Source organism: Capricornis sumatraensis, chromosome 6 (assembly GCF_032405125.1).
Source record: "Capricornis sumatraensis isolate serow.1 chromosome 6, serow.2, whole genome shotgun sequence".
NCBI classification, from domain to species: Eukaryota; Metazoa; Chordata; class Mammalia; order Artiodactyla; family Bovidae; genus Capricornis; species Capricornis sumatraensis.
In genome coordinates, this window is record NC_091074.1 from 100,161,413 (window position 1) to 100,186,958 (window position 25,546).

The 25,546-nt window shown below is 40.4% G+C and overlaps 1 protein-coding gene and 1 pseudogene across 1 annotated transcript; both read right to left on the bottom strand.

Annotated features, from left to right (window-relative positions):
• Positions 1-5,905, bottom strand: part of LOC138080796 (bile acid-CoA:amino acid N-acyltransferase-like) — a 30,157-nt pseudogene extending 24,252 nt beyond the window's left edge.
• Positions 5,906-17,898: 11,993 nt separating this feature from the next.
• MRPL50 (mitochondrial ribosomal protein L50) lies at positions 17,899-25,301 on the bottom strand. The gene is made up of 2 exons (XM_068974520.1): positions 25,209-25,301; positions 17,899-18,563 (listed from the first exon to the last, which is right to left on the bottom strand). Exons 1-2 carry the CDS (start codon positions 25,298-25,300, stop codon positions 18,176-18,178), a joined length of 480 nt encoding a protein of 159 aa, XP_068830621.1. The 5' UTR covers position 25,301; the 3' UTR covers positions 17,899-18,175.
• Between the last annotated feature and the right edge of the window lie 245 nt (positions 25,302-25,546).

Consider the following 25,546-nt stretch of genomic DNA (forward strand, 5'->3'; position numbering starts at 1 on the left):
TCCTACACAGTGACTTTCAGTCACGGCAAAGCAACAACAACAAAAAAAAACCCATGGGGAAAAAATAGAGAAATCCACAGAAAATTTAATGCCCTTGTAATGGATGTGTGTGGGCTGGCTTGATAGATTAGAATTCTGAGAAACTCCAGTGACAGAGTAAGTCTCTCTCCAACTGCCAACCGTTTCTATAGGACTTGACAATGAGCTCAGGGACAATACATCAGAGTCAGAGCACAGACTTGGCTGAGAGAAATCCCCCTGGGACTTTGCAGGCCTTTATATAAAGTAAGGCAGCTGCCTTCCAAAAGATGGAGGCAGAGTAGCAAAATAGAGAGATATCCCCTGGCTCAGAAAGCCAGGAGCAGAATGACAGAGCAAAGACTTTTCCTTAGTTACCCTCCTTCCACAAGGATTGTAAATCAGAGAGATATATTCCACAGTTGGAAAAGCTAGCAACATGACAATAACAGACAAAAAAAAAAAAAAAATCTCCAGAAGCTCACTGATGTTGAAACCCTAGGCTCTTCTAATGAGAAGGGACTAATCCCCCAAATATTAGAAGCCAGTGGTGTGCTGAATCAGATAAAGCCCCAACAAAGCCCATACCCAGCTCAACTACACATCAGATTGATTCAGCCCCTAATTCTAACATTTTGATAGGAGTATGCTCTTTTCTTGAGGCAAATATTACTTATTTTAGCTATTGCTTTTATTTTATACAAAATATCCAGTATAAAAAAATAAATAAATAAATTTTAGGCACAAAAGAAGCAGGAAAATTGACCCTTGATCATGAGAGGAAACATTCATTAGGAGGAGATACAGAAATATTCCAAAGGTTGGAATAATTAGATAGGAAATGGCATTTTTTTTGGTAAAGATAGAGAAAGATCTTTTCTTTTTTAAATTGGAATATAATTGGCATGCTGCAGTACATCAGGTCTCAAAGAGTCAGACACAACTTAGCAACTAAACTACAACAACATAATTGCTTTACAACATTGTGTTAACTTCTGCTGTATAACATGAATCATCTATAAGTATACATATATCCCCGCCCTCTTAAGCCTCCCTGTACCCCATCTCACCCCTCCAGGTCATCAGAGATTACTGAGCTGAGCTCCCCGTGCTTTCCAGCAGCTGCCCATTAACTACATATTTTACATATAGAAGTGTATATATCAGCCCCCTTGGTGGCTCAAGGTAACAAATGACTAAACAAGAACAACAACAAACAAGTCTATATATCAGGCAGGAACTTTGATATAACAGAATGCTATTCAGTGATTTTTTTTTTAAAGATTGTGTTATTGATATATGTAATGTGTATGAAATTACAAGGGAATGATATGAATTTTTAAAAGCCAATCCTAAATGGTTATACACTGTATAATTTCATTTATATGACATTCTTGAGATGAAAGAATTAGGGAGAACAAGTTAGTGGTTGCCTAGGTTCAGGGGCTGGGATGGGGGGAGATGGCTATAAAGGGTACTAGGAGGAACTACTGTGGTGGTTCAAATATTCTATATCTTGATTGTGTCAATGTCAATATTCACGTTGTAATATTGTTCCACAATTTTATAAGATTTTATCACAGGGAAACTGGGTAAAGGGTCATATGTTCAGTCTATATTTCTTACAACTGATAGGAATCTACCATTGTCTCAAAGAAAGAGGCTAATTTTAAAAATAACTATGCTAAAAATGCTAAAGGATCTACTGGGAAGGCAGACAAAAACATGAAGAGATTGAGAATTTCATCTGGGCACAGAAGTTATAAACAAAAAATAACTGAACAGTAAAGTCAGAAATAAAATAACAGAAATGAAGGATTCACTAGACTTAATAGAGGACAGGAAACAGTTGAGTAAAGGACCATAAACTTAAGGACAATTCCATTGAAAATACCCAAGCTGGACTTCCCTAATGATCCAGTGGTTGGGAATCCATCTTTCAGGGCACGGAATGCAGGTTTAATGCCTGGTCAGGGAACCAAGATTCCACATACTGCAGGGCAACTAAGCCGGAACACCTCAGTGAAAGATCCTGAATGATGCAACAAAGATCCCTTGTGCCACAACTAAGACCCAAGACAGCCAAATAAGTAAAAAAAAAAAAACAATTTTTAAGAGAAAGAATCCAAACTAAAGATAAAAGATAAAAGGGTATAAAAGAACAGTGCACTTGAGATGTGTAGGACAATAGCAAATGCTCTAATATATGTGTAGCTGGCGCCTTAGAAAGAGGAGGGAGAGAGGTGCAGAAGAAATGTTGAAAAAAAATTATGGCTGAAATTTTGCCCAAATCATTGAAAAACACCATGCCACAATTGCAAGAATCTCAGCAAACTACAAAGAAAACAATCCCAAGAAAACCACAATTGTGGCATTAGAGTCAAACCAATAATAATAAAATATAAAGAGCAAATCTTAAAAAGCGACCAGAGGAAAATGGAAACATGACTTATAGGAGAACAAACAATGCAAATAACATTTGACTTCCCATCACAAACAGCAGAAACCAGAACACAATAAAATGAATCTCTAAAATGTTTAAAGAAAAAAAATTAAATTCTTTAATAAAAATACACTTCAAAAATGGAGGCAAAATAAAGACATTTCCAGGAAAAAATAACAAAAACAGAAACCTGAGGCATATGTCTGCAGTGAGTGAGTGAAGTCGCTCAGTCATGTCCAACTCTTTGCGACCCCATGGACTATAGCCTACCAGGCTCCTCTGTCCATGGGATTTTCCAGGCAAGAAAACTGGAGTGGGTTGCCATTTCCTTCTCCAGAAATGTCTGCAGTAGACCAGCATTATAAGAAATGCTGAAATGTTAAAGGGAAATGATACTAGCTGTACAAATGGATCTGTGGGAAAGGATGGAGAATACAAAGATGAAAATTAAAAAAGCCCTTTAAAAAATATTTACTGTGTATGCATACACATGTGTGTATTTAAATATAATTAAGACTGTTTAACAAAAATGCATTGTGGAACCTGTGAAAGTGAAAGAAAGTGAAAGTGAAGTCGCTCAGTCATGTCCGACTCTTTGTGATCCCATGGACTGTAGCCTACCAGGCTCCTCCCTCCATAGGAACCTGTGAACACATAGAAATTAAAATGTGACAGAAAGATGGGAATGGAATATAGAATTATATTGTTGAAAGATTCAGTCAGTACAGTTCAGTCGCTCAGTCGTGTCCGACTCTTTGCGACCCCATGAATCGCAGCATGCCAGGCCTCCCTGTCCATCACCAACTCCCGGAGTTCACTCAAACTCACGTCCATCGAGTCGGTGATGCCATCCAGCCATCTCATCTTCTGTTGTCCCCTTCTCCTCCTGCCCCAAATCCCTCCCAGCATCAGAGTCTTTTCCAATGAGTCAACTCTTCGCATGAGGTGGCCAAAGTATTGGAGTTTCAGCTTTAGCATCATTCCTTCCAAAGAACATCCAGGGCTGATCTCCTTTAGAATGGACTGGTTGGATCTCCTTGCAGTCTAAGGGACTCTCAAGATTCTTCTCCAACACCACACAGTTCACAAGCATCAATTCTTCAGCACTCAGCTTTCTTCACAGTCCAACTCTCATATCCATACATGACCACTGGAAAAACCGTAGCCTTGACTAGACGAACCTTTGTTGGCAAAGTAACGTCTCTGCTTTTGAATATGCTATCTAGGTTGGTCATAACTTTTCTTCCAAGGAGTAAGCATCTTTTAATTTCATGGCTGCAGTCACCATCTGCCATGATTTTGGAGCCCCCAAAAATAAAGTCTGACACTTTCCACTGTTTCCCCATCTATTTGCCATGAAGTGATGGGACCAGGTGTCATGTTGAAAGATTATTGTATTACAATTTTTCAAGTAATAAAAGATTATTTGTAAACACACTAAAATAACCTAAAGTTACTGTCAGAAGGTCAGCTGAACTGGAGGAAACAGAGCTGAGCCACAGTTGCCAGCGTGGCTGATTAAAGTGACAAGCCAAAAACCAGAGTTACCCCTCTGATCACTTACCATGATGGGAGAAACTGCCTGAGACAAGACAGGGATCAAGGAGGCTTGTTGGATCAGCCAGATGTGGAAGTGATCTCATTGCTGAGGGAACCCCAATGGATTCAGCAATTTGGAGTCAGAAGAAAACAGGGGAAAGGGCTACAAGTAAAAAAAGAACTGAATTCCTTCCTCCATGCATAAAGAGGCCTCAGTAGAGATGCCTGAAGACATTAGACTTTAAACAAAGGCCTGAGAGAAAGATTTTAAAATGATGACTCCTAACCCTATTTATTTCGGAGAAGGCAATTGCACCGTACTCCAGTACTCTTGCTTGGAAAATTCCATGGATGGAGGAGCCTGGTAGGCTGCGGTCCATGGGGTTGCGAACAGTTGGACACGACTGAGCGACTTCACTTTCACTTTTCACTTTTATGCATTGGAGAAGGAAATGGCAACCCACTCCAGTGTTCTTGCCTGGAGAATCCCAGGGACAGGGGAGCCTGGTACGCTGCTGTATATGGGGTCACACAGAGTCGGACACAACTGAAGCAACTTAGCAGCAGCAGCAGCAACCCTATTTATTTAAATTACATGCAGAGTACATCATGCAAAATGCCGGGCTAGATGAAGCACAAGCTGGAATAAAGATTGCCAGGAGAAATATCAATAACTTCAGATATGTAGATTATACCACCATTAGGGCAGAAAGCAAAGAGGAACTAAACAGCCTCTTGATAAAAGTGAAAGAGAAGAGTGAAAAAGTTGGCTTAAAACTCAACATTCAAAAAAGTAAGATTACGGCATTCGGTCCCATCACTTCATGGCAAATAGATGGGGAAACAGTGGAAACAGTGACAGACTTTACCTGGGCTCCAAAATCACTGCAGATGGTGACTGCAGCCATGAAATTAAAAGACGCTTGCTCCTTGGGAAAAAAAGCTATGACAAACCTAGATAGATAGCATATTAAAAAGCAGAGACATTACTTTGTCAACAAAGGCCTGTCTAGTCAAAGTTACGGCTTTTCCAGTAGTCATGTAGCATATGAGAGATGGACCATAAAGAGAGCTGAGTGCTGAAGAGTTGATGTTTTTGAACTGTGGTGTTGAAGAAGACTGTTGAGAGTCCCTTAGACTGCAAGGAGATCCAACCAGTCCATCCTAAAGGAAGTCAGTCCTGACTATTCACTGGAAGGACTGATGCTGAAGCTGAAACTCCAATACTTAGCCACCTGATGAGAAGAACTGATCCTTTGGAAAAGACCCTGATGCTGGGAAAGATTGAAGGTTTGAGAAGGGGACGACAGAGGATGAGATGGTTGGATGGCATCACCAAATCAATGGACGTGAGTTTGAGCAGGCTCCAGGAGTTGGTGATGATGGGGAAGACTGGCGTGCTGCATTCCACGGGGTTGCAAAGAGCTGGACATGACTGAGTGACTGAAATGAACTGAACTGAACTGAAAGAAAATGTGGTACACATATACAGTGGAATATTTTCTCAGCCAGTGAAAAGAATGAAGTAATGGCATTTGCAGCAACATAAATGGGCCTGGAGATTATCATAAGTGAAGTCAGAAAGAAAAAGACAAATATCATATGACAACTGCTTATATGTGGAATGTAAAAAAAATGAACTTATTTATAAAACGGAAACAGACTCAAAGACTTAGGAAGCACGCTTACAGTTACCAAAGGGCACAGGTTGGTGGGGGGGCAGGGATAAACTGGGGGTTTGGAATTTATATATACACACTATGATATTTAAAACAGAGCCATGCAAATACTGAACCATTTTCCATGCCCAGTTTATCTGCTGATCCTGCATCTATTCTGTGAACTTTTGCCTCTGTTGGCTGGAGCAGTGATGATGGAGTTGGACTCTCCCTTCTCTGCATCCATGGTGTTCGATGTGGGTGTGAATGAATGAATTCTTCAGAAATAAAATGTAAAATAAAACACCAACAAGGGCCAACTGTATATTCTGTAATAATGTAAATGGGAAATGAATGTGAAAAACAATAAACATATGTGTGTATATATATATAACTAAACCACTTTACTGTACACCTGAAGCTAACAACATTGTTAATCAACTATACTCTACTGCAAAAGTCAAAGAAAAAAGAAAAAAAAAAAAAAAGATGACTCCTGGTCAAGGAAGGCAAATATGAGAAGAGTAGGATGGACCAGAGCAATCTGAGTCCTCAACTGCAACTTTCTTCAGAGATGGTCATGTACTGCTGCTGCTGCTGCTGCTAAGTTGCTTCAGTCGTGTCCGGCTGTACCTCAAATCTGATTTGGGGAGAGCAGCTTTCCTCCATGAAGACTGCCAGTTAAAGACTTTGTAATTGCCTGTGGTCAAGCCTGAAAAATCACATATAGGTTTTTAACCAGGACTCCTCTGGTACTTATTGTAATCTCTAAAGAAAGTACGTGCATGCACACAAACACAAACACATACACACATTGATTGTCATTCAGTCACTAAGTTGTGTTCGACTCTTTGCAACCCCATGAACTGCAGCACACTAGGCTTCCCTGTCCTTTGCTTGCTATCTCCTGAAGTTTGCTCAAGCTCATGTTCATTGAGTTGGTGATCCCATCCAACCATCTCATCCTCTGTCACCCACATCTCCTCCTGCCCTCAATCTTTCCCAGCATCACGGTCTTTTCCAATGAGTTGGCTCTTCACATCAGGTGGCCAAAGTATTGGAACTTCAGCTTCTGCATCAGTCCTTCTGGTGAATATTCAGGACTGATTTCCTTTAGGATGGATTGGTTGGATCTCCTTGAAGTCCAAGGGACTCTCAAGAGTCTTCGCCAGCAGCACAGTTCAAAAGCATCAATTCTTCAGTGCTCTGCCTTCTTTACAGTCCAACTCTGACATCCATACATGACTAATGGAAAAACCGTAGCTTTGACTAGATGGACCTTTGTTGGCAAAGTGACATCTCTACTTTTTAATATGCTGTCTAGGTTTGTCATAGCTTTTCTTTCAAGGAGCAAGCATCTTCTAATTTTGTGGCTGAAGTCACCATTTGTAGTGACTTGGAGCCCCCCTCAAAAATAAGTCACTGTTTCCACTTTTTCCCCACCTATTTGTCATGAAGTGATGGGACCAGATGCCATGATCTTAGTTTTTGAATGTTGAGTTTTAAACCAGCTTTTTCACTCTCCTCTTTCACTTTCATCAAGAGGCTCTTTAGTTCCTCTTCACTTCCTGATATTAGGATATGTCATCTGCATATCTGAGGTTATTGATATTTCTCCCAGCAATCTTGATTCCATCTTGTGAGTCAACCAGTCCAGCATTTCACACAATGTACTCTGCATATAAGTTAAATAAGCAGAGTGACAATATACAGCCTTGACATACTTCTTTCCCAATTTGGAACCAGTTGGTTGTTCCATGTCTGTTTCTAACTGTTGCTTCTTAACCTGCTTATAGATTTCTCAGGAGGCAGGTAAAATGGTCTGGTATTCCCATCTCTTTAAGAATTTCCCAGTTTGTTTTGATCCACAGTCAAAGGCTTTAGTGTAGTTAATGAAGCAGAAATAGATTTTTTTTTTTTGGATTTCCCTTGTTTTTCCTATGATCCAACAGATGTTGGCTTAAACCCCAAAGAGACATATGTTCCAATTACTATGACTGTGTAACAAATTAGTCCAAAATTTAGAGGCATGCAACAGTTATTTATTATGCTCATATATCCTGTGGGTCAGGAATTAAGACAGGGCTCAATGGGGTCATCTTGTCTTCAAACCATGATGTCTGGTATCTCAAATGGAAGATCAAAGGCAGGGGGATAAAATCATCTGAAGCCCTATTCTTTCACACATCTGAGAGTTGGTGCTGGCTCACACTGGGGGCATCACTTTCTCTGCATGTGGGCCTCTGTAGTCTTTCTGCATGGGCTACTGTGGGTTTCCTAACAGCATGATGGCTGGATTCTAAGCATGAGCATTCCAAGAGGGATAGAGCCAGGTAGAGGCTATATCCTTTTTATATCCTAGCCTTGGAAGTCATACATTTCTGCCATTTTATATTGTTGCAGCAACATACAAGTCCTCATGAGAATTCAAGTGGAAAGAACATAGACCCTTCCTCACAGTGGGATGAATATTAAGTCATGTTGTTAGAAACAAATAACATGTGAGATGGGGCATGTGTGTGTGTACATGTGTATTTGTATAGCTACCTTTAAGAAATACAATCTATCACAACATGAAACAAGGAATAAATAAGTAAATAATAAATAGGATGAATAAAAAATATAACAAGGTGAGAGGCTTAGGAGAACTATTATTGCTGGGGACAGGAAAAAGAAACAAAAACTAAAAACCTCTACCATGGGAGGAGGGGAAACTATCCTGGATTCAAATAATTAGAGGTCTTCCCATTGCTGGGAGAGGGCAGGATCACTGAGTAATCTCCATCCCCAGAGAGAGGGGCACAGCCTCTCTGTCAAGGACCAAGGCTCATCTAGGATAAGCTTGTCAAAGACCAAGGCTTCTTTAGGGTAACAGAAAACCATCATGGCTTCCCCACCACCAGGCTAGTGGGCACCAAGTAACAAGCAACAAGTCTATCATTTAGGGTGTGCAAAAACATGGAAAGAGACACTTTCTAATGTGCAAGCACACAGAGAAGTCCCAAAGTTGAGGGTGGAAATTGAAAGTTGAAAAAAAATCCTCTAGCAAACCTACCTTCTTTCCAAACACAAAGTAACACCAAAAGATTTTGAAGTTGGTGATTATAGTGAACAAAGCAATAGCAATGACAACAACAACGAGCTCAACCCTTGACTAAATTTACTTCACTAACAGACCAGCAGAACGGGTATTTCTCGTTTAAGATGTAAATACTCATACATTAAGGCCCTACATATGAACAAGTTCTGTTCCAAGAGCATGTCTGTAAGTCCAATTTGTTCATAAGTCCAGCAAAGTTAGCCTAGGTACCCAACTAATACAATTGGCTATATCGTACTGTGCTGTAATAGGTTTATAATACTTTTCACAAAAAATACATAAAAAACACAAATCATAAACATTTTTAATCTTATAATAAAGAATCTGGAAAAACACAGTAGTACTGTACAACAGGTGGCATACAGGGGCTAGCACTGAGTGAATAAGCAAGAAGAGCGACCACCTAGAGGAGGGAGAGGAGGTGGGAGTGGCAGAAGGATCGTCAGCTGAAGGATCATCAGCAATGGGAGATGGAAGACAAGCTTCAATGTCACTTACGCCTCCCATTGATTGCACAGGTTCTGGTTCCTTGCTGAATTCAATTCTATCTACCCTCTTGAAAAAAATGATACAGTGATGTCTGGGTAGCAGCTCTATTTTTCTTGTCACAGATGACATAGTTAACACTGGATTGTGTTCTGCATGACTGCGGCAAACTTCACGTACTGGTCAGGCCCTCTGCCTCCTCAAAGGTAATCCCCTTGCCATTTCCTGCATTGTGAACCTCTTTGGTTCTTCAGTTACTTCTTCTTCCTCTTGTCTCTCTTTGTCCTTTCTCTGGGCCTCCAATTTCAACAGGTCTTCATTAATAAACTCCTGACACACAGCAGCAAGTTCAACAAAGTCATTCTCTTGCAGATCTAGCTCTGAATAGGATAGCTTAATTATTCAAGAATGAGGAGAGAAACAGGGCGGTAGCTGAAAGGGGCAAGGAGGAGTCTGCTTTGTGTCCTACTTTGTGTTCCTCCAGAAGCGAAACTGAGGCAAGAATTCAGGAGAAAGTAGTTTATTTTGAGGAGGTTCCAAACATGGGTGGAGAAGAGCAATGAGAAATATCCAGTAAATGGTTGGTTGAGGGTTGCTCCTGGTAGTGCTGCTGGAAGGTGTGCATTAATTTCTTACCACTTCTAACCTGACATGTGGGAAGGTAAAACTCTAAATCCAAGTTTTGAATGTTCTGAGTCAGACCTCTGCACTAATCACAAATACATGTAGGGTAAGGCAATAAAAGTATCTGCTAACTTTGTATTTTGTTTTTAATGAATGTGTCTGTGTGTGTATTCAGAGAGACAGAGACAGAGAGAGAAGGGTAGTTATGAGATGAGGTAGAAACAGGCATGAATACATGCTGATGAGAATCAGCCTAGAGAGAGAAAAGCACAGAGAATGAGAATGTGATGGTAAATAACATAATGTTTCATCAGAAGCTTAAAAACAAGTAATTTATAGCCCTGAAGTGTAATTATTTATTTGCAAAAATATTCAAGAAACTGAGTATTTAAGGTCACACAGAGAAACGTGGCAGAGCTAGGAACAGAATTCATATCTCCAACTTTGAGTCATAACTGATTAGAAGTTCATTAAGAATTTATCAAGGGTCTATATGTGATATTCACTAGGAAATTACATTCTTTGCCCTAAATAAATCTAAAGGTGTATTATTCCTTCCACACATTATCAATTAAGCATCTATTTAAGTATCACATGCATCAACCAGTATACCCATTAAGAAATGAAAGTCATTAACTTTAGTTAAAATAACACTTCTTTTCAAATGCCATCACTTACCCCCTCACTTCTGAATTGCATAAATATGACACATAGCCAACCTTCAAGAAATATTTTCACAGAATGTAACTCTAACATATTGTTAGTCTTAATTAAAAGAAAATCATCCTTCAAACAAAATAAAAATAGGACAGTTTCTTCTGTAATTTTCTAGGAAATAGTCTTTAAAATAAGGGACAAGTATAAATCCCAGTGGCAGGGACAGAATAAAGAAAAGTTAATAATTTCAGATAGCCTTTCATTTTCCCTGAGAAATATAAATTCTGGCTTGATGTCCTCATAATTACAAGTCTCTACTGATACCCTTTCTGAACAAAATCTAACTGAAAAGATATACCTTTATCTGAAGACTCTTGAATTCCACAGCTCTCTAAGTAAAAGGATTATTTGTCCTTATGAACTACTGAATTCCAAACACTGGAGTCAATAATCAGATTTACTTCTCATTCAAGAGCCAATTTTAACCCATCTCCAATCAGCCCAAAAGAGACAGCTCAGAGTATAGGACAAAGTACCTGACTTCTTCTTGAGCCCTTCTTTCTAGCAGCAAAGGAAGAATGACACAGCTAGAGCTGTCCTGGTCAAAACCTCAAATATGTCTTTTGAGATTAACTGAGGTAGTATCAGTGAAATAGCAGACTACTGCCCTCTTCTTGCTCTAATTTTCTATTAATTTTTGAAACATAAGAAATCCGGTCCCCTCATTTCTCTCTTTTCCTTCTCTATGCTCTCTAAATATTTCCCTCTTAAGAACAGGGAAAGATCTGCTTTCAAATCTTTGCTCATATATTTTACTAATTTTTTTAAATTAACAAATGTGATTTCCACTGGACATATCTTTCTTTTATAAAGAAAGAAAGAAGTCAAAGGCTTTGAACTGCTACCAAAGCATTCTGAACTAGCCAAAAATTACAAATGTCACAGTAACCAACAAAATACTTTTTCATGGGCACAATTTCTATTTTCAGAACTTGGCCAACACCAAATTTCCCATCAGTTCCCTTCCCCTCTCAACCAAGTCATAGGGGTTCTTGAAATAGCTACAGAATGGAGCATTAGTGGGATTTTACATGACAGGAAAATAAAAGCACTATTTCCATAAAACTATGAGCCCTTATTTATTTGAGGTGATGAACAAAGCATTTCAAAAGTAGTTAAGGGGGGACTTCCCTGGTGGTCCAGTGGTTAAGAATCTGCCTTCCAATGGAGGGGATGCCAGCAACTCAACCAGTGGTTTGATTCCCAGTCTGGGAGCTAAGTTCCCAAGTGCCCAGGGGCAACTAAGCCTGTGCACCACAATGAAGACCCAGTGCAGTCAAAAAAAGGCAAAAAGAAGCAAGGGAGAAGTTTCTTTTAATGCTGCTTCAAATATATACTACTGTTAAAAAGGAGACAGGCTCAAAATGAAGTCATTTGTGCTAGGCCCCAGGCCAGCAAACCAAGACATTATCTAATCTCGTTATAGACTCAACCTTCCCCAGGAAGGCCGCAGGACTGGAAAAGGTCAGTTTTCATTCCAGTTCCAAAGAAAGGCAATGCCAAAGAATGTTCAAACTACCACACAATTGCACTCATCTCACATGCCACCAAAGTAATGCTCAAAATTCTCCAAGCCAGGATTCAACAGTACATGAACCATGAACTTCCAGATGTTCTGGCTGGATTTTAAAAAGGAAGAGGAATCAGAGATCAAATTGCCAACAACCATTGGATCATTGAAAAAGCAAGAGAGTTCCAGAAAAACTTCTACTTCTGTTTTACTGACTACACCAAAGCCTTTGACTGCATGGATCACAACAAACTGTGGAAAATTCTTTAAGAGACAGGAATACCAGACCACCTGACCTGCCTCCTGAAAAATCTGTATATAGGTCAAGAAGCAAGTTAGAACCAGACATGGAACAACAGATGTTTCCAAATTGGGAAAGGAGTACATCAAGGTTGTACGTTTTCCCCTGCTTGTTTAATTTACATGCAGAGCACATCATGTGAAATGCTGGGCTGGATGAAGCACGAGCTGGAATTAAGATTGCCGGGAGAAATATCAATAACTTCAGATATACAGGTAACACCATCCTTATGGCAGAAAGTGAAGAACTAAAGAGCCTCTTGATGAAAGTGAAAGAGGAGAGTGAAAAAGTAGGCTTAAAACTCAACATTCCAAAAACTAAGATAATGGCATCTGGTCCCATCACTTCATGGCAAATAGATGGGAAAACAATGGAAACAGTGACAAACTTTACTTTGGGGGGGCTCCAAAATCACTGCAGATAGTGACTGCAGCCACAAAATTAAAATATGCTTGCTCCTTGGAAGAGCTATGACCAACCTAGACAGCATATTAAAAAGCAGAGATATTACTCTGCCAACAAAGTTCAAAGCTATGGTTTTTCCAGTAGTCATGTATGGATGTAAGAGTTGGACTATAAAAAAACGTGAAGAATTAATGCTTTTGAACTGTGGTGTTGAAGAAGACTCTTGAAAGTTCCTTGGACTGCAAGGAGATCCTACCAGTCCATCCTAAAGGAAATCAGTCCTGAATATTCACTGGAAGGACTGATGCTGAAGCTGAAGCTCCAATACTTTAGCCACCTGATGAGAACTGACTCTTTGGAAAAGACCTTGATGCTGGGAAAGACTGAAGGCACGAGGGGATGACAGAGGATGAAATGGTTGGATGGAATCACTGACTCAATGGACATGAGTTGAGCAAGCTCTGGGAGTTGGTGATGGACAGGGAACCCTGGCGTGCTGCAATCCATGGGTCACAAAGAGTCAGACATGACTGAGTGACTGATCTGACTTCCCCAGGAATGTGAACTTTAACCAGCTTGATAGACCCTATCCATTCCCCTTAAGGAGAATGCCTAAAATAATACATTTTTTTGCTAGTAATTTCCTTTTTTCTGCTCCCTCTCTGCCTTAAAAACCTTTCCTTTTTTGAAGCTCAACAGAGTACATCTCTATTGCTGGATGGGATACTGCCTGATTCCTAAATCATTTAATAAAGCCAATTAGAACCACTAATCCATTGAATCTTTGTTATTTTGCACTGGCACTGTTTATGTAAGATCATTCTATTAATCCTGAATCTTATAGTTTTTATATAAACATTCATAGTGAGCTCAACAGCCCAACAAAGTAAAACTGCTAATACTTTTATATAGCCATTATTTAATTTTTAAAAATGTAAACCTTTTATAATTATAGCATGTCTTTATTTTAGTGAACTAGTTAAGTTAGCAAACCTAATTTAATTTTTCCATGAAAACTAAAGGTCATTATTCTGGTATATTATATTGGGCAATAAATCAGGGATGCCCTCTAGAGTTATTGGTGAATGTGCAGTTTATTTTTCCTGGTTAGCTAAACATTCCAGGACTACTGTTTCAGGGGGCAGAATTTGTAATTGAAGGCCTTCTTCAATGAACAATGCAAAAAAGTAGAGGAAAACAACAGAATGGGAAAGACTAGGGATCTCTTCAAGAAAACTGGAGCTGATACGGAACATTTCCTGCAAGGATAGGCACGATAAGGGATAGAAATGGTAAGTACCCAACAGAGGCAGAGAGATTAAGACGTGGCAAGAATACACCGAAGAACTATACAAAAAAGATCTTAATAATCGGGATAACCACGAAGTGTGGTTATCACTCACCTAGAACCAGATATCTTGAGTCTGAACTCAAGTGGACCTTATGAAACATTAATACAAATAAAGCTAGTGGAGGTGATAGAACTCCAGCAGAGTTATTTCAAATCCTAACAGATGATCCTGTTAAAGTGCTACGCTCAATGTCAGCAAATTTGGAAAGCTCAGCAGTGACCACAGGACTGGCAAAGGTGTTTTCATTCCAATACTAAAGGGCAGTGCCAAAGAATGTTCAAACTACCATACAACTGCACTCATTTCACATGCTAGTAAGGTTATGCTCCAAATCCTACAAGCTAGGTTTCAGCAGTATAAAACCAAGATTTGCCAGATGTACAAGTTGGGTTTAGAAAAGGCAGAGAAACCAGAGACCAAATTGCCAACATTTGTTGGATCATAAGAGAAAGCAAAGGAATTCCAAAAGAAACATCTATTTCTGCTTCACTGAATAAAACTGAATATTCTTAAGAGTTTCACTGGAAGGACTGATGCTTAAGCTCCAGTGCTTTGGCCACTTGATGCAAAGAGCCGACTCACTGGAAAAGACCCTGATGCTGGGAAAGATTGAAGGCAAAGAAGAGGGCAACAGAGGATGAGACAGTTAGATAGCATTACTTGACTCAATGGACATGAATCTGAGTAAATTTCGAAGAGTGTAGAACAGGGAAACCTGGCATATTACATGCAGTCCATGGGGTCACTAAGAGTGCAAAAGGACTAAGCAACTGAACGACAACTAAGTCCAAGGTTGCTCTGCTTGCCACACGATAGGCCAATGAATCTGAGAGATGAGGTGTTGAGGCAAGGAAGAGAGACTTTAATTGGTGAGCCAGCAGACTGAGAAGATGGCAGGCTAGTGCCTCAAAATAACCATCTTACGGGGCCTGGAGGCCAGGTTCTTTTATAGATCAGAGATGAGGAAGCAAAGTAAAAAGGCCATTAATCTTGCAAACATCTCCTCAGGCAGGGGATGTGTTCATTTCTTCCTTCCTACCATCCACAGGTGGACAGGGTTCTGAACAAAGGCACTTTAGTTTAATGGTCAGGAAGAGGGTCAGGATTCTCCGAGGCAAACCATTCTGTATGATTATAATAATAAAAGCAATGAAAAGCAAGTCAGAGAAAGTTCCAACATGGAGTCAGAACTGGCTTCCTCCCTGCAACACAACTTGTCTCCCACTTCAATACCAGTGTCTAGGATGGTGCTAGTGGTAAAGAAAAAAAAAGACTCGGCTGCCAATGCAGGAGACCTAAGAAACACGGGTTCGATCCCTGGGTCAGGAAGATTTCCTGAACAAGAAATGGCAACCCACTCCAGTATTCTTGTCTGGAGAATCCCACAGACAGAGGAGGCTGGCCGGCTACTGTCCATGGGGTCGGAAAGAGTCAGACACAACTGAAGTGACTTAGCACAACACAGCACACACAGGGTCATGGTACTCAAAACGTAAGAATTATCTACTTTTTTAAACAAGCTCAGGACCCGCTATTGGCCTAGAGAATCAGAATCTGTATTTTAAAAAGATGCCAACTGATTCATAAGCACATTAAAATTTGAGAAACTACTCCAGGCTACAAGAGTAATTTCTCTAGCCATATTTGCATGGTCTGGCAGTTCATGAGGTCGCAAAGAGTTGGACACAACTGAGCAACAACAAAGCTGAAACCAAGTTTTTTCCACACTGCTCATTCCTTGCTTCCATCTTGCCTCTGCACGTTTTTATCTCCAGATCAGACATAAAAGTTGTGCAGGAAATGAGATAATCAAATCCTGTACACAGAATCCAAATGCTTCCACCCTGAACCCATTCCACAAAGAAGCAGAAGGGATACAATAGCTCTAATGTTTAAGTTCCAGGGCTCTAGACATTTTGGCACTCCAGAAACTTCTGAAGTTATTCAATGTAGTGTGAAAGTCACTCAGTCATGTCTCTTTTCAATCCCATGGACTGTACCCCGCCAGGATCCTCTGTCCATGGAATTCACCAGACAAGAATACTAGAGTGGGTAGCCATTACCTTCTCCAGGGGATCTTCCCGACCTGGGGATTGAGCCTGGTTCTCCTGCATTGCAGGCAGATTCTTTTTTTTTGCAGGCAGATTCTTGACTGTCTGAGCCACCAGGGAATCTTCAGTGTAGAGGTTACTGAAAATCGGATTATCCACTGATGGTATTTATAGGGCATGACTGTACTGTAACTTATTTTTCTAATAAACATGCCAGAATTTATATAACCAACTAAATTTTGCCCTCTTCAAAGGAGTTTGCCCTCTTCAAAGGAGTCACCCTAGGAAAAAAATAAATGTAAATTTCTTTGTTTAAAAACTTGTCACTTTTCTTTCAGAATGATTAGACAAAATACAAGAAATTCCTTCTCCTCGTGTCATTACTCTCTAGCCACCTCTAAAGTCTGAACAATAATTCCTAGTTTAATCACTTTATCATTTTTATCATTCAGAATCATCTGGTTAGCTATAGAAGTAATTTCCACAAATTAAAAGTCCATGAGTCTGCAAAGATTTATCACTCTAGTGGATACTCATAGAGCATTCAAGGCCACCTTTTAAAAAAGGTTTGAAATAAACGTCATCTCCTTTGAAGAAATATTCATTCTGATATAAAATCTGGTATATATCTGACCAAAAGATTATATCTCTTAACAAAAGTGAAAGTCACTCAGCCATGTCTGATTCTTTGCAGCTGCATGGACTGTATGCTGCTGCTAAGTTGCTTCAGTCGTGTCCGACTCTGTGCGACCCCACAGACGGCAGCCCACAAGTCTCCCCTGTCCCTGGGATTCCCCAGGCAGGAACACTGGAGTGGGTTGCCATTTCCTTCTCCAATGCATGAAAGTGAAAAGTGAAAGTGAAGTCGCTCAGTTGTGTCCGACTCTTCACGACCCCATGGACTGTAGCCCACCAGGCTCCTCCGCCCATGGCATTTTCCAGGCAAGAGTACTGGAGTGGGGTGCCACTGCCTTCTCCGCATGGACTGTACAGTCCATGGAATTCTCCAGGCCAGAATACTGGAGTGGACAGCCTTTCCCTTCTCCAGGGGATCTTCCCAACCCAGGAATCAAACCCAGGTCTTCTGCATTGCAGGTGGATTCTTTTATCAGTTGAGCCACCAGGGAAGCCCAAGAATACTGGAATGGGTAACCCATCCCTTGTCCAGTGGATTTTCCCGAACCAGAAATTAAACCAACCCAGGTCTCCCGCATTTCAGGCAGATTCTTTACCAGCAAAGCTACGAGGGAAGCCCATAGCTCTTAATAGCTGGCAAGTATTCTTCTCCATTTACAATACTGAAGAAAATGACAGGATTCCTAGATGGCGCAGTGGTAAAGAATCTACTTGCAATGCAGGAGATCTGAGTTTGATCCCTGGGTCAGGAAGACCCCTGGAGAAGGAAATGGCAAACCACTCCAGTATTCTTGCCTGGGAAATCCCATGGACAGAGGAGCCTGGTGGGTCACAGTCCATAGGGCCACAACAATAGGACACAACTTAGCAACTAAACAACAATAACAAGAAAATGATGAGGCAGAAAAGCAAATTTCACCTTAAAAAAAAAAAAATGCTCCAAAACTACTTTAATTCCAAGAGATTTATCTAGATTGAACAGTATTATTTTCTACTATTTCTAGCTGTACAGTAAAGCAAGTAGTGAAACAACTTTCGTAATATACTACACAGATTTTTATTTCTTTTACAAATGTTATTTTATCTGTATAATAATATATATTTTCATAAATTATGAATGACCTGATTCCATTAAAAGTTTTCGCAAATGTGAAAAAATCTTATTTGTCAATTCATGACAATAAAAAAAAAGATTAATAACTTTCGTCCACAGAGAAAAGTGGGTGTAGAGACCAGTTCTGACAGCATTTCACATGGTAAAGATTCAAAAAGTCTAATAAACAGCCCCATTTCCAGGGGAAAAAAAAATTTCAATGTGATCTTCCTTTGAACTGTTCAGTAACCCCAGGTGATTTTTAAGTTGGGAGGCAGATTACTGGCAATAAGTTCATCAAATTTAGATCTATCCTGAACAGGCACAGTATAGAAATCAAGAACATCTCTAACCCTGCACATCTGGTGAAGCCTGGAGTTAGGCACTGCATGGCCGAAGTCATCAGCTAAACGTGCTAAGAAGCTGAACTTCATATGAACATCTTCCAGGGAGATCTCCTGCCAACTGGTAGGAACAGATGAACCAAAAACTTCTTTGACATGAGATTCCAAACGACTCTGGAGATCTTTAGGTGGTATGTATGCTTGGCTTCGTAAGGGTGGACACACCAAAATAGGTTCTTTCTTCACCTCTTCTACTGTCTCAGCTACCATTGGCTGTTTCTCTTTTCTGGAGGGATCAAAAACAAATAAGTGAATCTTCAGTTCACTGCATTAACGAAGTTGACAAATTGACCAACATCAGACCTAATTTTGCCCAACAATCTAAATCAATATACTGCACACTTATTACTTATTCTTAACTCTTTCTGGGTACTGTTGAGAAAAGAATTAAATAGGTCTCTGCCCTTACAAATTCATAGTTGAACTCAACTGGCACAAAGAGAAAACAAAACCTAACTTCAGATTTTACATGCCCTAAGAATTTCCAGGAATGGATGAAGATGGTAAATCCTCAGGAGTTTCTGGTCCTCCCAGATCCAAACCCAATCTACCTAACCTCATTTCCCACTAATATCTTATATACATTCTATGCCCTACTCAAACTGAATTACCTTCTGATTCCCACTCTTCTGATATCACATTAGCTCAAGTTATATTCTACCTGAAGTATCTATTTTTCACCTCCAATTACAGAATTCTTAATCCATCCTTTAAGTTCTAGGACAAAACTCTTCTCTCAAGCTTTACTTGATTTCCTCAATCAAACATAACTGTAAGCTCCTCTGCTTTCTCATAGCACTTTTTTAAAAAGTGAAGTATAATTGATTTACATGTTGTGTTAGTTTCAAGTGTACAGCAGTGATTCAGTTTTGAATATATATATGTGTAGGGCTTCCCTGGGGGCTCAGATGGTAAAGCGTCTGTCTGCAATGCAGGAGACCCAGGTTCGATCCCTGGGTTGGGAAGATCCCCTGGAGAAGGAAATGGCAGCCCACTCCAGTATTCTTGCCTGGAAAATCCCACGGACGGCAGAGCCTGGTAGGCTACTGTCCATGGGGTTGCAAAGAGTCGGACATGACTGAGCAATTTCATTCATTCATGTGTATATTGTAGTGGGTGTACGTTAATCCCAAACTCCTAATTTATCCCTCCCCTCCTTTCCCCTTTGGTAACCATAAGTTTGCTTTCTATGTCTGTGAGTCTGTATCTGCTTTGTAAATAAGTTCATCTTTTTTTTTTTTTAAGATCCCACATATATCACAGCACTTAATATTGTTCTCAGAGCACACCTCATTCCACCTGAGTTTTAATTTTATTTACATTCTACTTCTCTTACTAGATCAGGATTTTTCAGCACAAGCACTACTGACATTTTGGACCAGATAATTTTTTTATTGTGGGAAGCTGTCCTGTTCACTATAGGTTGCTCAGCAGCACCCCTGGCCTCTCCCCACTAAATTCCAGTAGCACTCCTGTCCTCCAAGTCATAATAACCAAAAGACATTGTCAAATGTCCCTGATGGACAAAACTGTCCCTAGTTAAGAATCACTGTGTCAGATTATAAACTTGAATACAGAGATGTGTTTAGGAGTCCTTTAAAATGGCTTGTATAACTATTACACATGGCCCAATGTGAGGGAGTCTGTCTTTACATATTATTTCAGCGCTTAATATCTGTTCATAAACTCACTCCTGCTTCCTATGAAGCTGTCATCTGATTGGGATCAGTCATCCCAACAGAAATTGGAGGGTATCAGAAATGGACAACATTAGTCAAGGAAATGATTTGTAATGCTATTCCTCTATGTCTATTCAAAGACTCTTCTAGTTACTGATCCCTCTTTCTACGTCAGTTCTTTATCAATTTCTCCCTATCTACTATTCTCATGACACACAAATATGCTGTAGTATTTCCCATCTTTAAAGGAAATAACCTCCAGATTCCATGTTCCACTCCAGCTGCCTTTACAACAAACTTCTCAAGAGTTGCCTACACAACTTCTGTACCTCCTGACCTCCCATTTTCTCTTGAAACTACTTGTTTCACTACTCATCGCAATGAAATGTAGTCTATTCCCTTCATCTCAGTAATCTCTTATACAGGCATACTTCATCTTATAGCACTTCATAGATACTGTGTTTTTTTTTTTTTTTTTACAAATTGAAGGTCTGTGGCAACCCTGCAACCATCAAGTCTATGGGCACCATGATTCCAACAGCATTTGCTCACTTAGTGTCTGTGACATCTTCAGAATTCTCACAATACTTCAAACTTTTTCAATATTTTATTTGTTATGGTGATGACCAGTGATCTTTGATTTACTATTGTAATTGTTTTAGAGTGTCACAAACCATGCTCCTACAGACAAAACTTAATTGACAAATATTGTGCGTGTTCTCACTGCTCCACCAAGTGCTCTCCCCCTCTTCTTGGACCACCCTATTCCCTGAGATACAACAATACTGAAATTAGGTCAATTAACCCCACAAGAGCCTATAATTATGTGTTCAAGTGAATGGAAGAATTGCCCATCTTTTACTTTAAATCAAAAGCTAGAATGATTAAGCTGAGTGAAGGCATGTCAAAAGCCAAATTAGGCTGAAAACTAGGACTTCCAGCTAAACAGTTAGCCAAATCATGAATGCAAAGAAAAAGTTCCTGAAGGAAATTAAAAGTATGACTCCAACGCACATACAAATATTAAAAAGCAAAACAGCTTTATTCCTGATGTGGAAAAAGTTTTAATGGTCTGAACAGAAGATCAAACCAGCCACAATATTTCCTTAAGTCAAAGTCTAGTCCAGATCAGGGCCCCAGTGCTATTCAATTCAATGAAGGCTGAAAAGGTGAGGAAGCTGTAAGTGGAAGCAGTGACAGATTTCATTTTCTTGGGCTCCAAAATCACTGTGGATGGTGACTGCAGCCATGAAAGTTAAGACACTTGCTCCTTGAAAGGAAAGCTATGACAAAACTATAGACAGCATATTAAAAAGCAGAGACACTTTGCTGACAAAGGTCAAAGCTATAGTTTTTCCAGTAGTCATGTACGGCTGTGAGAGCTGGACCATAAAGAAGGCTGAGTGCTGAAGAACTGATGCTTTCAAATGCTGGTGTTGGAGGGGAGTCTTGAGAGTCCCTTGGACTGCAAAAAGATCAAACTAGTTAATCCTAAAGGAAATCAACCTTGAATATTCATTGGAAGGACTGCTGCCAAAGCTAAAGCTTCAGTACTTTGCCCACCTGATGCAAAGAGCTGCCTCACTGGAAAAGACCCTGATCCTGGGAAAGATTGAAGGTTAAAGGCAAAGGCGGTGGCAGAGGATGAGATGATTAGATAGTATCACCGACTCAATGGATATGAATCTGAGCAAACTCTGAGACAAAGTAAAGGATGGGGGAGTCTGCATGCTGCAGTCCATGGGGTAGCAAAGAGTGGGACAGGACTTAGTGACTGAACAACAGGAGAGGTTGGTTCACGAGGTTTAAGGAAAGAAGCTGTTCCTGTAACATAAAAGTGCAGGGTGACACAGCAACTACAAGTTGCACCAAGTTATCCAGAAAATTTAGCTAAGGTAACGAAGGTGGCTACACTAAACAACTGATTTTCCATGTAGACAAAACAGCCTTCTATTGAAAAATGCCATCTAGAACTTTAATAGACAGAAGAAAATCAATGCCTGACTTCAAAGGACAGGCTTACGCTGCTAGAGGCTAACATAGCTGGTGACTTGAAGTTAAAATCAATGCTCATTTACCATTCTGAAAATCCGAGGGCCCTTAAGAATTATGCTAAATGTACCAGGTTTGTGTTCTATAAATCCAACAACAAAGCCTGGAAGACAGAACATCTGCTTACAACAAGTTTTACTGTATATGTACAGTTGAGACCTATCACTCAGAAAAAGATTCCTTTCAAAATATTACTGCTCATTTAACAATACACCTGGTCACCTAAGTAAGCTCCCTCATGGAGATATACAAGATTAATGTTTTCATGCATGCCAACACAACTTCCACTCTGCAGTCCATGGAGCAAGGAATGAGCTTTACTTTCAAGTTTTATCATTTAAGAAACACATTTTTTAAGGCTATAGCTGCCATAGACAATGATTCCTCTGATGAATCTGGGCAAAATCAGCTGAAAATGTTCTAAAACTAATTCATCAATCTAGATGCCATTGAGAATATTCATGATTCATGAAAGTGAAAGTTGCTCAGTTGTGTCCAACTCTGCAACCCCAGACTATACAGTCCCTAGAATTCTCCAGGCCAAAATACTGGAGTGGGTAGTCATTCCCTTCTCCAGGGTATCTTTCCAAGCCAGGGATCGAAACCAGGTCTCCGGCATTGCAGGCAGATTCTTAACCAGCTGAGCCACTAGAGAAGCCCATTCATGATTCATGAGAAGAGATCAAAAGAGCAACAGAAACAGAAATTTGGAAGAAACCAATTCTAACCCTCATGAATGATTTTTAGGGGTTCAAGATATCGGTGAAGAAGTAATTGCAAATATAGAAGGAATAGCAAGAGAACTAGAATTAGAAGTGAATCCTCAGACATAACTGAATTGCTGCAATCTCTGGTGGCTCAGATGGTAAGGAATTTGCCTGCAATGCGGGAGACACAGATTCCATCCCTGAGTTGGGAAGATTCCCCCGGAGAAGGGAATGGCTACCCACTCCAATATTCTCGCCTGGAGAATTCCATGGACAGAGGAGCCTGGCAGGCTACAGTCCATTGGGTTGCAGAGAGTCGGAAACAACTGAGGAACTAACACGTTCAGTTTCAGGATAAAACCTCATCACTGAAGAGCTGGTCCTTAGGAACGAGCAAAGAAAATAGTTTCCTGAGATAGAATCTACTCCTGGTAAAAATACTGTGAGGACTGTTGAAAAGACAACAAAGGACTGAGAACATTACACCAACTTAGTTGATAAAGAAGGGGCAGAGTTTGAGAGAATTGATTTTAATACTGAAAGAAGTTCTACTGTGGGTAAAATGCTATCAAACAATGCTACAGAGAAATCACTCATGAGAGGAAGAGTCAATCAATGCTGCAAACTTCCTTTTTGTGTTACATTAAGAAATTACCAGACACCCCACCCTTCAGCAACCAACACCCTGAACTATCCTTTGCCATTAACATCAAAGCAAGACTCTCCACTATCAAAAAGATTATAACTCTCTGAAGGCTCAGATGATGGTTAGCAATTTTTAGCAATAAACTATTTTTTAACTAAGATATGTTTATTGTTTTCTTAGACATAATGCTGCTATTGCACATTAAACACTACAGTATGGTGTAAGCATAACTTTAAATGTACTGGGAAACCCCAAAATCTGTATAACATGCTGAGATACTTGCTTTATCACAGCAATCTGGAAACAAACTTCAGCAACTCCAAGGTATGCCTGTACTGCTCTAGTTTTCTTCATAATTTACCACTTTTTGAAATTATACTTGTTCACTTTTTCCTCCACCAAAACATGCTTTATGAGGACAAAGATTTGGTTTCTCTTATTACAACTGCATTCCTCACATTTAGATACACTCTAGAAATACTTGTTAAATGAGTCAGTGAAACAAACTTGAAGGAGATTTAAGAGATAATAATAAATACTAAGCAAAATATAGGGAAAACAAGGACTTTCCTGGTGGTGCAGTGGATAGGAATCCACCTGCCAATGCAGGTGACATGGGTTAGATCCTTGGTATGGAAATATCCCACATGCCAAGGAGCAACTAAACCCATGCGCCACAATTATTGAGCCTATGCTGTAGAACCCAGGAGTTACAACTCCTGAGCCTACATGCTACAACTCCTGAAGCCCCAGCACCTAGTCTGTGCTCCACGAGAGAGAAGCCACCGCAATGAGAAGCTCACACAAGGGAGCGAAGAGCTGCCCCGACTCGCTGTGACTACAGAAGTCTGAAAGCAGCAAGGAACCCCTAGTGCAACCAAAAATTAAATAAACAAATCACATATTAAAAAAGAATCAAAACAAAATGGAACAGAAGGAAAGCTAATAAAACATGAGCTGATGAGAAAAATCCCTTCGGGTTGAAGTTTTTCTTGGAAACTTAAGAGCGTTTACACTGTTTCTTGAGGTTCCTACAAATCTTCATCTCCTAACACTAAGTCATAGACATTTCACTTGTCTAAGTCACATGTCTAAGTCATGTCCTAACACTAAGTCACAAAATTTCACTTGGCCCTGCAGAAAAAGCAGCAGATGGGAGAGTTAAGAGACCGGGATTCCAGATCCAGCCCTGTCATTAACTTGCTTTCTGACTTTTAGCAAAATATTGCTATTTCCTTCCGGTGCTGGCTCGGTTTCCTCTTGCCAGAGTACTCACGCTCTGTGAAGGGACTCTGTTTCGCGGCAGCATCCTATATAAAGAAATGCTGAGCCAGGACAGTTGTTTAATAGCTATTTGAGTAAAGCAATGAGCCGACAAAATGTGGACACTGCACCCTGAATCTTTCTTTAGTTCAGCGAACACTTTGACATTCATGTTCTAAGTTGCCTGTCCTAAAACAGTCATTTGTTTCCCGACACCACATTATACTCCGCGTCTGGAACACGTGGTCAGTAAGTATGGTTTACCTAATAAATTAACAGGTGAAACAGAAGGAGAAGGGCTTGGTATTTCGGTTCTAAGATGAGTAAACTGAGGGCACACGAAGTAAGTGGACCCCACCACTCGCGGAAACAGGAGCTGAAGCTTCTGAACTCAGAACCCTCACGCACTTTCTCGTCCTTTCCCTGGTAAAGCGCAGGACCACGGTCCCGTCTTAAGTTCATCATTCTCAGTTCCTCTCCTTACTTTCTGTGAACATGACCCACGGTCTAACCTTCCGCTTTACCTGAGTCGAGACCAAAATGCTCTGCGTGGCGCCCCTGAAGCTACCCCTGTGAAGCTTTTTCTGCCAACGCCGGCCACCCAGAGCGCCGCCATCTTCGGGGAGACCTTGGTGACAGAGCTCCACCCCCAGGCGGCAGCGGCACGCGAAGATCAGCCAATAAAATGTAAGCTTAGTGGCAAGTGTCCTTTTCCGGTTGAGACTAACCGAGGCTCCCTCGCCTTTTGCACTCCGGGAAGCGTAGTTCGGTCGCCATGGCCGTGGCAGGCTGGACCCCAGCGCTCTCTCAGAGCATGACGGGAGTTGTAGTTGAGGGGCGTCCCGGGAAGGTTCCCGGTGAC

Coding starts and splice junctions, on each gene's coding strand:
- MRPL50 (XM_068974520.1), bottom strand. CDS start 25,300: ATGGCGGCGCTCTGGGTGGCCGGCGTTGGCAGAAAAAGCTTCACAGGG. Junction 18,564..25,208: donor GCATTTTGGTCTCGACTCAG/GTAAAGCGGAAG, acceptor TGATCCCTCCAG/AAAAGAGAAACAGCCAATGG.